The 12,616-nt window shown below is 47.6% G+C and overlaps 1 protein-coding gene across 1 annotated transcript; it reads left to right on the top strand.

The window, feature by feature from the left end:
- Positions 1–902: 902 nt before the first annotated feature.
- LOC101939632 (zinc finger protein 253-like) lies at positions 903–11,146 on the top strand. Its single transcript, XM_005290753.5, has 2 exons — positions 903–1,226; positions 8,469–11,146. Exon 2 carries the CDS (start codon positions 8,573–8,575, stop codon positions 9,737–9,739), a length of 1,167 nt encoding a protein of 388 aa, XP_005290810.2. The 5' UTR covers positions 903–1,226; positions 8,469–8,572; the 3' UTR covers positions 9,740–11,146.
- The last annotated feature ends 1,470 nt before the right edge of the window (positions 11,147–12,616 follow it).

Below are 12,616 nucleotides of genomic sequence, written 5' to 3'. Positions count from 1 at the left end.
TGCTTTTTTCCAACTTCCACAGAGTCAAATACTTTTAAAGGTTATGGAACAGACATATCTTCCCCTTTCAGGGGCATTTATGTAGTAGGGTAGGGAATTATGTTTTTCAACTTTTTTAACTGTATTTAGAGTAAAAAAGTTGGTGGTTCATTTCTCAGGGAGGAATCCAATTTGGCTTTTACATTCTTTGTTGTTCCTGGACAAGTATTTTGTTGTTCTTTATCAAGGATTCCACAGACTAGTCTGCTCCTGATCTTGCTAATATAGATACATCTGTGATTGTCTTGATGTCAGGCTCCTTCACAGTGACTGGGACTGTGCAAGGGGGCAAGATTGTATTTCTGCTTCTGTCAGTCACACAGGGACTGTGCAGAAGGGAGGATGGTCTCTGGCTCTGTCAGTAACAATCAGGTTGGGAGAGAGGTGGGATAAGACTGATATGGCCCTGTCAATCACAGCAGGGCTGTGCACAAGGGTGGGGGAGGAGACAGTCTCTGGCTTTGTCGGTCACAGTGGGGTTCTGCAGTGGGCAGGGGGACTGGTCACTGGGGCTGTGTAGAGGGGTGGGGTCTTGGGGGGGCAGGCTCTTGCTCTGTCAATCACACCAGAGCTGTGACGTAGAAGGAGGAGGGAGGATGGTATTGGTCTCTGGCTCTGTCAGTCACACCGGTGCTGCGCAGAAGGATGCGGGAGGCGTGGTCTCTGGCGCTCTGTCAGTCACGCCTGGACTGTGCAGAGGGGTGGGAGGTTTCTGGCTGTCAATCACAGCAGGCCTATGGAGGGGGGGTGGTTTCTAGCTCTGTCAGTCAGAGGGGGCTGTGCAGAGGGGCGCGGGGGGAGGCTGGTCTCTGGCTGTCAGTCATGGTGGGGTGGGTGGAGGCAGACTCTGGCTGTGTCAGTCAGAGGAGGCTGTGCAGTTGGGTGTGGGGGGCTGGTCTCCGGCTGTCAGTCACAGCAGGGCGGGGTTGTCTCTGTCTCAGTCAGACGGGTTGGGCAGCGCGGGGGGCGGGCTCTGGCTCTGTCAGTCACACGGGGGTGTTTGTTTTTTTCCTTCCTGCAGGCGGTCCGGCAGACAATGGCCTCCGCCGGCCGCGTCGGGCTGTGAGTGGCGCCTGGGGGAGGCTGTCGGGCCGAGGCAGGCTGGGTCTGCCGGCCGGCGCCGTGCGGAGCTCGGCTGCAGAGCGGGGGCCTCCCCCGTGTGAGCGGTTCCAGTCCTGGGAGCGCCGGTAACTAGCCGCGGTTCCTCCCTGCCCCCCAGCCTGGGTCACCCTCTGCCCCGCTCGCGGCGGGGAGCTGCTGCCTGCCCCGGCGCCTTTTCCCCCCGGCCATGGCCGGGCTGCTGCCCCCTCCCCACCGGGTACCAGCTGGCTGCTCCGGGGGGCTGGGGAGCAGGTCTGGGTACCCCATTTCCTCCCCGTTCTCGGCCTGGCCCTGCCAAGTAACAAGGCCCAGGAGGGAAGGGGCAACCCGCAGGAGGCTGCTTCTGCCAGCAAGGGTGGGAGGAGATGTGTGTGCCATGCTAGTGTGGGGAAGGGGGTACAGGAGTGGACCTTGCTCTGCAGGAATGGCCCGGCTGTAGCAGTGTGGGGAGGGGTTGCAGACCATGGGCAGAGTAGGTGGTGCAGAGTGACGAGGATACACAGGGGTGTGGGAACAATTTGTATAGTGATGGTGCTGAGAGCCATTGAACCAAACTGTAAATGCAGTATATAATGGAAACCACTTCAAGCCAACAGGTGCAGCAGCACCCATAGTTCCAGCACCCGTGAGGATCCAGGCATTGCTATGCCAGTGACTGGGTGGGTTGCATTGAAAGGCTAGCAGAAGATAATGTCAGCAAAGAAGAGAGGAGTGGGGCAGACACAGTCTAAAAGATGAGTGTTTTCAGCAGGTGTATCAAAAGCACTGCTAGAATAGGAGTAAGGATGTCCGAGAGTCTTGCAGACTTCTGCCTGGCACTGAGGAATAAATTCATTAATGTATGTTAGTTTCACTATTGAAACTCCCTGTGCATAGATAAAAGAAAAGAGGGGCCAAGGAAACTGGTACAACCAGGAGGTGAGGGATGGGAAATTGAGAGGTAAACCCTGGTCTGGAGGGGGAGAAAATAAGTGGTAGTTGGGCAAAGCCAGAGAGAGTTGGGAGAGTTCTCAAGTGACTAGTATTTTGGAAAATTCATTTTGCCTTCTAAAATACAGGCTTGGTTTTCTATTTTGGAGAAGACAGGCACTTGGACTCAGAGAAATCTTAATCACTTGGAGCAGAACTTGGACAAAACTCAGCAAGAGGAAATTGGGAGACCGCAGGGAATAGAGAGAGATGTAGAGGGACTGTAGGAGGAGAGGGGTGTGGGAAGACCATGTTACATAAGCAAAGTGAAGCTGAGGTACATGTAGGATGTCTGTTAGGTATAAGGGGATGGCCATACTAGATTAGGTCTGTGGTCCGTGTAGTTTGGTATCCCTCTGACAGTGGCCAGCACCAGATGCTTCAAAGGGCAAGAAACCCCAGTAGGTAGATGTGGGAAAGAAACCCCAGTAGGTAGATGTAGGATAATCTGTTCCCGTGATGAACTCATCCTAATCTGTAATAGAGATTGGGCTAGATTGGCAATTTGGGTTTATTTTAGGGCTTGTCTACACTGAAAACGCTTCAGCTGCACTGCTTCAGCACTTCAGTATAAACACTACCTATGCCAACGGGGAGGATTCTTCTTTCAGAGTAGGTAATCCACCTCCCTGAGCTGTGGTAGCTAGGTCGACGAAAGAAGTATTCTGGAGGTTAGGTCAGTATAGCTATGCCTCTCAGGGGTGTGGATTTCTCACCTCCCTAAGATTTAGTTATACTTATGTAAATTCCTAGGGTAGACCAGGCCTTAGTGTTCATTCTAGTGGGACACTGGACTCTTTTAAAAGGAACAGTGGGGAAGGAGTGTCAGGAAAAGGGGAGGGAAGCTGCAGAAGCAACAAGTCTGGGGGCACATTGGGGAGGAGTTCCCTACAAACTGATCTTTGATATGCCTTAAATGAGAGCACAATCCTTTCAGGAAGCCTGTGTGGTTTGGGGAAATTACTTATGTCCAATTGTGCAGAAAACCCATGTTCCTCCTTGGAATCTAGACATTCCATAGGGAAGAATTGGAGAAATCCCATTTGTGTTTTGGATGCACACATAATTAGATGATATTTTTAATAATTATCAACTACTGAATCCAGAAACTATGATATAGAAAAATATAGATCAAAAATATTGTGGCAGCCCTTCAGCATATACAAGTACCTCAATCTGTATTGGTTTTTAAGGTTAGATTTGTGCATGTTTGTTTTTTAAACCAAACATGTTGAATATGTACAAAATCAGGAGGAAAAAGTCCTCTCTACCACTCTAACTTAAAAAAAAAAAAAAAAAGGCACTGCAGAAATTATTGAATCTGCACTTTCCTCATCCTACCATATGTTAAGGAAGTCTGCAAAGGAATAGACCCACCTCTCTTGACTTAATAGTCTTGGATCCGTCTTATAAGTTGAGCGGTCAGAGTGGGTATTGGCAAAATTAGTTGGGAACCACTTGCATGGGGAAGTAGCTGACAACTTAAACTTGCACATGTTAAGAAAAAAACCATAGGTTTGAGAAATCAGAGTACTCGCATCATCACCTGGTCAAAGTGTTCCAGCAATTCTTTCCTAATTCTCTTTCTCTTCATTCCTCCCCGGCACAACTTCCTGCTATTTAGCACTCAGCCATAGATTTTGTGTCTTGGGTTATAGTTAGAAAATCTTTTCTCAACTTGTTCATTTTTTCTAAAATCTCCTCTTTGTGGGACCAGCTGATTGTTACCAATGGTCTGGAAGATCCTGAAGAGTTTCACAATAATTCAAGTTATAATGACAGGCTGGAGATGGCTAAAGAGATCACAATGCTTTCTTGCCCCTGGTGATTTTGAGAGTGAACAGTATGAGCGTCTAGTTTTTGTAAAGTCTATCCAAAAACTAGACAAGCCATTTACAACACAAAACTCATAGCATGAGCTTCGGCAGCTTCTTTTGTCCCGTGCCTATCCTCAGCTGCTCATTGCTATGGGGTTGACTGTACAGTCTTTCTACAGTGGCTGCAGCTTGTAGCTTACATTTTATTAGTAGTATCCGGAAAGAAATACTTGGTGGCAAAGCTTCCTGGTGATACTCATAAAAATTAAATGTCTCTAGCAACGTGGCGTGCAGTGATGGTGGTGTCTGGGTCGGTCCCAGGATATGAGAGAGATGAGGTGGGTGAGGTAATTGGCTTAACATCTGGTGTACATTCTCCAGTGCACTAAATGCCCCAATAACAACTGTGTGGGTGAAATGAGAATCACCATGCTGTCAAACTCTCACAGAAAATTGATTAAAAAAACAAAACAAAATACCATATGGCCTGTGGGCGAACATTTCTCATAAAGCAATCATTCCAGATCTGATCTCTGTCCTCCTTCTTAAATGAAATCTGCACACCACCTTCAAAAGATTAACCTGGGAGCTTTGCTAAGCACTAAAAATCATGGTGTTAATAAACATACTGGATTTATAGCTCACTACAAAAATTTGTAACCTATTAATCCTCTTTTGTCCTACAACTGCAAAGGTGTTAACTACCCACTTCACCTTAAATGGTCTCTTGCAGCACGTGTGAATTCCTTATGTTAAACAATCTGTTCTATCTCCTATTTAACTGTCACACTCTGATCACCTTTCCCAGACCTAAAGAAGAGCTCTCTGTGAGTTCAAAAGCTTGTCTCTTTCACCAAAAGAAGTTGGTCCAATAAAAGATATTACCTCACTCACCGTGTGTCTCTAGTAACATACTTAACATGAATCTTATGATAAAGACCCTGGTTGCTGAAAGAAGCTTGTCTTCCTCTGGGAGTTTTGGTCCTGGGAATTAAAGATTAGACCTTTAGACCAGGGGTTCTCACAATGACATTTTTGGTGGCCTTAGAGTGCGGCCGCCAACTCTTGCTGGTGGTCACTCTGACAATTTTTCCTAAAGTACTTAATTAACATTAGGAAAAATGAATAAATATGCACATATATATGTCTAAATCATAGACATTTATTTATGTAGTGGGAGAGCAGTAGGAAGTAGAGCTCCCTGTTGAGTGCACCCAGGATTTGCTCCTATTCTCGTGCTCAGAGCCTGTCACGGAGAGGGAGCCCCTCATCCTGCTGGGGAGCTGCCAAGCTCTGCAGCAGCCCAGCGCCATTGAGCTGCTGGGGTAGCTACAGCAACTGTAAACAGTGAGTGTCGACCCAAGCAGGGGAAGCTCTGCCGTGTTTCTCTGTCCCTGCCTCCCACGGCCCTCCAGCGAGCGCTCTTCCCAGGGAAGTTGGGTCAGGAACTCACCGGCTAACTGCGGAGTCCCAGGCTCCCTGTGCCCGAGGCAGGAACAGGGGAGTGCCCTGGTGACCAAACACTGCAGCTGCCTCCACTGAGAAGAGCCGGCGCTGTGCACATAGGTGCCGATTTCCCCTCTTCCCCTAGGTGCTTGACCCTCCCGTTCGCCCCCCCAGCTCTGTCCCCACTCCACCCCTTCCATGAGGCCCTGCCCCAATTCCAACCACTTCCCCAAATCCCTGCCCCTTCCCCGCCTCCTCCCCTGAGCGCGCCACGTTCCCGCTCCTCACTCCCCACCCCTGAGCGTGCTAAGGCTGCCAAACAGCTGTTTGGCGGTGGCCGGGTGGGAAACGCTTGGGAGGTAGGCGGAGGAGCAGGGACACGGCCCGCTTGGGGAGAAGGAGGTGCTGGGGGGGGGGGGGGGAAGGGGTGCTTGGCTGCCAGTGGGTGCAGAGCATCCACTAATTTTTCCCTGTGGGTGCTCCAGGCCCGGAGCACCCATGAAGTCGGCGCCTATGGCCGTGCACACCAGCCCCATGTATCTCCAGAGCCTGGAGCCTCCGAAGCGGCAGCGCCAGCACAAACACCAAGACTCTGCATTGCTGCCCTTGGTAATGGCTATTCAGGAGCAATAGCTGGGGGCTGCAGGGAGGGGCTGCTGCTTTGCCCCCCACAATCTCTGCCCACACTTTGGAGGCTGTCATGGCCGCAAAAAAATCTGTTGTTGCCTAATGCAGAGCCGTAACCAGGGTTGGGTCACGTGCCCCTCTCCCTAGATTTCTGCCTTCCATTTAGCGGAGTTTGAAACCGTCGCCTCCTGCCAGGAGCCAGTGGATCAGAAGCTGGTGGAAGCCTCTCAGGCCGCTGGCTCTCTGTACTGTGGGAGCCAGGGTGCTGGCTGGCTGCCTGGCAGCCCTCTCTGCCCTACTCCCTGTGCCAGGCCACCTCTGCACAGACAGGTGCTTCCCAGGCCCGATGGGCGGAACAGCTCCAAGCTAACCCCCGACACACGCTTGCCTCTCCCTAAAGGAGCCTAGTGCCAGCCAGCAATGCTCCCTGGGGCCAATCCCTGCTTGTAGAGCCCAGCTGCCCAGCTCAGCAGCAACAGAGCCAGGAGTGCCAGGGCAGTGGCCAGCGAGCACCTCTGGGAGCATCTCATGGCAGCCGGGCTCTGCAGGCAGGGGCTGGCTCCAGGGGCATCACTGGCCAGTGCCAGGCTCCGTTGGGGGAGAGACGAATGTGTATGAGGCACAAGCCGGTCTGTGCTGCCCTGCCTGCCTGGGGAGTGCCTGGCCGTGCAGAGGTGGCCAAGCTTGGGAAACAAGGCAGGGAGGGCTGCTGGGCAGTCAGCTAGCACCCTGACCCCCCACAGCACGGAGAGCTAGGGGCCTGAGCAGAGAGCAGCTCCCACCAGCTTCCGATTCACCGGCTCCTGGCAGGAGGCAATGGTTTTCAAATTGGGATGGGCATCCCGGGGAGTATGCCCCACAGTTTGAAAATCTCTGTGCTAAATGGAAGGCAGAAATCTAGGAGGCATGTGACCCCCCCCCCATATCCCCCTACACATTGCCTTTAGGGGATGCAAATAAGCTTGCTTGCCCTGGGCACTAAAATTCCTTGTTACGGCTCTGGCCTGGTGAGTTTGAATATCTCAAGCTGGCTCCTGCTGAAAGGACCCATTTGTTAATTGCTCAGATGCAGGGGCTCTCTGATATGGAAACTTTAAAATATTCTGAAAAGAAATAGGCCAAGTAGGCAGAAGAAGGTGCATGGTCAGTAGGGATTGCAGCTCTCGATTTAACGTAGTTTAAAATATTGAATAAATTATACAGTACTAGCCCCCAGTCTGACTTGCACCAGCTAGCAATGAGAGATGATATCTTCTGGGGAACTTTCAAAGAAAATGGATAACTCAGACATGTTTTTGGATTTGCCTGAGATTAAAGGGACAGAGACTAAAATAATAAAGAAAGAAAATGCACCTGCTGCTTCTACTGTGTACCCCGGTGCACACTACACATGCAGACAGTGGATAATGATAGTCAACTAGTTAGGTCCCTAGTTTAGGATTTTGGCAGTCTGGGTTCAAGTCCCTGATCCCACAGACTTCTTTTGTGAACTTGGGCAAGTCACTTAGCCTCTCTGTGCCTCAATTGTCAATCTGTACAATGGTGGTGATAGCCCTTCCCTCCCTCACAAGGTATTGTGAAGATGAATGTTAGATTTATGCTTGGTCTACACTAACCCCCCAAATCGAACTAAGGTACGCAACTTCAGCTACATGAATAACGTAGCTGAAGTTCAAAGTACCTTAGTTCGATCTTACCTCGGTCCACACGCGGCAGGCAGGCTCCCCCATCGACTCCGCGGTACTCCTCTCGTCTAGCTGGAGTACCGCAGTCGACGGCGAGCACTTCCGGGTTCGACTTATCGCGTCCAGACAAGACGCGATAAGTCGAACCCAGAAGTTCGATTGCCAGCTGCCAAACTAGCGGCTGGGTATAGACGTACCCTTAGACTCTGTGCTCAGATACTGATGTAATATTAACGGGGGCCATGTATGCACTATAGCTAGAAAAGTGCTTTACTTAGCTTAATTGTCAGAAAAGTGGAAAGATCCTGTAGCAATATATCTGGGCCAGCAGAGTTCAGATCTAACAAGTCACATTTTATGAAAATTTAATATGGGTATGGAGAATGGAAACAGAAGTGCTCAAAGAGAAGGGGTACTAACTTCTAAATAATTGTTAGAAAAGAAAAACAAATTAGAAGGTGCAAAATATCACATCACCAAGTATTTGACGTAGTTGCATATGGGTCATCCAGGTACAAGAGAGAATGAGATTTTTCTACTTTGTTTTATGATAAAACAAAGGAGAAAATCTTGCATTACTTGTGGCTAATTAAATATTTCAATTAAAAGAATTTTCCATATGCCAGTGTAGTAAAATAGCAGGGTATCCTGTGGGGAACTAGACAGGCAAATGTCTCAGTATCCTTTGTTCACTTTTCCTGACATCAACTTCAGCAAGTCAGGTAATGAAATATTTTTTTCCCTCTCCTTGCCTCCCCCCTTCCCCCTCTCTCTCCTTCCCCAGGAGGCTGCAATTGGAGCTGAAGATGAAAAGGTCTAATCATGAGAGAACATATGTATATGTCTCTATGATCACTCATCAGTAAGCACCTTCTATGACACCACAGGATGGATGTGGAGGTGGACTGGGAGTCTGATAATGACACTTGTGACACAGGTGAGGAGCATTCAGATGACTCCAGCCATATCTCTGAACGGATGGGTCGCAAAGCCAGCCTCCAGCTGGAGGTAGAGGAAGATTACTCACCACCATCTAGTCCTGCTTGCAGCCTTGCTGGACCTTCAGTTAGACAGGAACTCCCTGTAGAATTGCAGTGTGAAGAGGAGGAAACATATGACAACTACTACCAGAAGCGTGATTCAACCACCGCTGCGGTGTTTGTCACCTCCAGCACCAACTTTGACCTGCAGTGTGAAGATGAGGATCTGGAGCTTTACTCCTCTGAGCACTCTGAGGAACCTCAGGGAGGGCTAAGTGAGGATGATGAAAACATCATTCTTATTGATGCCTTTGGTGAGGAGGACCTGGAGCCCATCTCTGGAGAAGCTTTGCCTTATAGGTGCAAGAAGTGTGGTGCCTCTTTCCAGGATCTGGGTGAATTACAGGAACACAAACAGATCCACCTGACAGAGCATTCATACCGATGCCCAATCTGCGGCAAAGAGTTCTTCCGTGCTGCGAACTTGCGAATGCACAAGCTCATTCATTCTAGTGACAGGCCACACAAGTGTCCGGAGTGTGACAAGGGGTTCATCCGCACGGCTGATGTCTGGAGGCACCTACGCAATGTCCACAAGATTGAACGTTCAAAAATTTTGGGAAACGGTATGGTTAGGAACCCATGGTCTTCAGTGCACCAGAACCAAAATGGTGGCGGAGATACCTATCAGCAGTGTTCAGATGACCAAAAGCCTGGAGGAGAACAGTCTAAACCTTACATCTGTCCAACATGTGGCAAAGGTTTCCATAAACCTAATTTGCTGTCGAAACACAAGGTGATCCACCGACAGGACAAACCATATCAGTGTCAAGAATGTGGAAAGTCCTTTATCCAGCTGCTCAGGTTGAAAAGGCATCAGCAAACTCACTCTGGAGAGCGCCCTTTCTACTGTGAGGAGTGTGGTGGAACCTTCACGCGGCTGGCATCACTACAGCGGCATCAGCGGATCCATACTGGAGAAAAACCCTACTCTTGTGCTTACTGTGCTCAAGACTTCACGGAGTCAGGCTCCTTGAGGAGACATGAGCGCACTCACCAAGTGAAGATGTCTTAGAGTCTATAGTACCTCACCTGCTCTAGTGGTTGTTTTGTTTCCCTTCTTACCTGAGTGAAACCTGTCCACGCTTCTTAAGAAACGTCCATACTCTATGCACATAGGTCAGTCCACAGCTACCTTCCCCAAATATTGCCAATATGACTCTAATAAGGCAGCAGAGCCTCAGGAAGAACTCCATGATCTCTACAAGTAAAGACATAAGTGAAGAGGAAAAAGCCCCAGTGCCATTGAAGAATGAGGTTAGAGAATTTGTAGGACAAATGTGGAGAGTGAAGCCCCTTGGAGGTGCTGGATATTGTAGCTGGATTTCTTTTGGGGTGTGTCAGATTGAGTTTTCCCCAAAGATTGGTGTGTTAAATAGAGCTTTGGTGCAGTCCTGACCCTGAACTGATGGGTACTGCTGTCTAGAAAGTGACTGCTCTCCAGCACCAGATTTGGAGATCTGTCATTGCAGGCCGTTGCCAGGACTGCACAGTCCTCTTAGTTAGATATAGCCCATCCGCGCCTCTGTGAATTCTTTTAGTTTTTAGTGAAGTACCTTTATTTGAAAGAGAAGGATCATGTCAGTTGCAAAATAATACTATCCAGGACTTCAATAAACTGGAAACTTAATTAACAGTTGCACCCTTTGCGCACACACTTGCTTATGGATATACTGATTCTTCATGTGCTTACATAATCCACGTCACATGTATGTATATTGGTGGATGGAGAGAGGGTTGTATGGCTCGCTGTGATGGTGCATATGGGTACCGTGGGTTGTCTCTATGGATCTGTGCCAGTTGTGTCTAGGTGGAGAGCCTTTACCCTGCCCAGCTACTGTGTTACAGTAACATGTTTTAGAATTTAAAATCACAAAAATGCTAATTAAAAAAAATAAGGAAAATAGTGCTGTTTTTTTACACTGTATAGTACTTGGATTAAAGGTTCCTGATTCTAGCTCTGACTCTAGAAGTTCCAATATGGTAAGTAGCATCAATCCTTATCACAAATTCTGGGGCATTTTTTAAGGGATCCTGGCAATTTAATTTTCTTTTTTGAACAGGCTAATTAAAAATCCTCAGTTTTGCACTACTGAACCCTTAAAATAGCATGTCTTTAAATTTTTAAAACCATTCTTTTTTTAAAATGTGATGGCTTCTGGCTTTTTCCCCCACCTTGTTTTTGAGAAGAGTCTTTTGGGTTGGCCTAAAAGGAACACCTCTCCTTCTGCATGCTCTTTCATTGTATATGCATACACCTGTTTGCTGACTGTTCACTCTTCATTTCGACTCTGCTTCGCTATTACTGCTAAACACCCATTTTTTCAAAGCTCTGAGAATGTTGTTCACAAAAACTGCATAGGGTCAGGTTCACTAAGTGTTGTCAAATGCACAAGTAAATAAACTAAAAAAGTGCGAACCATCTCTTTTCAGTCATAGTAATTTTGGGGATTACTTGTAACTATGGTAAGAACGATTACATACAAGGTTTTGTAATTTCAAGTTGATAGTGTCGTCTCAATCACTCAGCTAACTACTGGTACCATTATGTAAGACCTTTTATATAACTTAATAGTAGGTAGGGACTTGAATGAGAGAGCTTGTAATTGGTAAAAGTCTCTTTAAGCCTCACCTGACCTTCCTGTTGCTTCCTCTGCTTCCAACATTGGACATGCCAACTGCTCCTATAGCTGGCTATATAATGGGAATTGTGGGAGCAGGATGATAAGATGGCCTTCAAGAAGTTGCCTGCTGCATTACCCATGGTTATAGGAGCTCTTCTAGCAGTGGGATCGATCCGAGTGATGAAGTGAAAACACCCCCAGTTCTCTTCTTTTCTTCCCATGCCCTCCTTCATTTAGTCTGTTGCACATCTGATTACAAAACACTTACTTAAGATGAACACTTTAGCTCTAAACTTCCTTATAAGCTTATATTACACACACTGGTATTCTCATACTCCTTAAATTCATTGTTTGAGAGTTGACTCAAGCTCACGACTAGTGGGTTCGTTGTTCTACTTGCCATGAATGGTTGTGGATGTAGATGGAGCCAGACATGGAAAATTATGTCCTCTTGCTCCAGCTGATATACCTATCATCCTTTGCAATACTTGCTCTGCCCCAGCCTAGGCTGAAGCATGAATCTTAGACCTAGCTGCAGTATACAGGGATGGTATTTTTTTAATTTAAGACCATTCTTTATATACAAGTTATTTGTCTGTGTTGCTACAGTGAGGCATTTGTGTATATCCACTTGGTTCCCTTAGCTTTGCAGAGGGGTCACATGAAATAATGCCTCCTAACTTTTTGAAAGTCTGGTTGCCAGGGGGAGTTCTCAGCATTCTGTTTGCATTTTTACAGAATGGAAATACAAATGTTTACGGTCACCAGAAAATATTCCCTTGCAACAGTTAATGGCCCTGGAAGGGGTAGGCTATATGCAGTCAGATCTAAATCCTTGAATTGATTTCTGATCCAGTCTTTAGCACAAGGCTGACTGAAGGAAAGTGTTTGTATCAACTTTGTTCACAGTATCTAGACTGGAGGAAACGGGGATGGGGAAAATCAGTTTGACCAATTTCTTCCAGTTACTAGAGTTATCTTCTGATGAGAAAGTAGGCACTAGAGTTGAATACAGACATTAGCATGTGATTTTTCCTAACCCAAATCTTACAACCTGAGTTGTTTTGACTTGATAGCATTACTGTCTAAAACAGTCCAAGCACTCACTCATTCTGTCAATAAATATCCTGCAGCATGCTGAGGGGAGGGAGAGAAGTGGTGGTGGAGAGGTTGAAACAAGAAATTCATCTCTATGTGAAAGCTCAGGACCGCTGCTCTTGATCTAAATGGACAGCACCTGCATTAATGTGCCATGGATGAAAATATAT

This window comes from Chrysemys picta, chromosome 8 (assembly GCF_011386835.1).
Source record: "Chrysemys picta bellii isolate R12L10 chromosome 8, ASM1138683v2, whole genome shotgun sequence".
NCBI classification, from domain to species: domain Eukaryota; kingdom Metazoa; phylum Chordata; order Testudines; family Emydidae; genus Chrysemys; species Chrysemys picta.
Note: the sequence above shows the minus strand (reverse complement) of the source record. Positions and strands in the feature narration are given on the sequence as shown.

Excerpts from the sequence above, each read along its gene's own strand:
- LOC101939632 (XM_005290753.5), top strand. The coding sequence starts at position 8,573 with ATGGATGTGGAGGTGGACTGGGAGTCTGATAATGACACTTGTGACACA.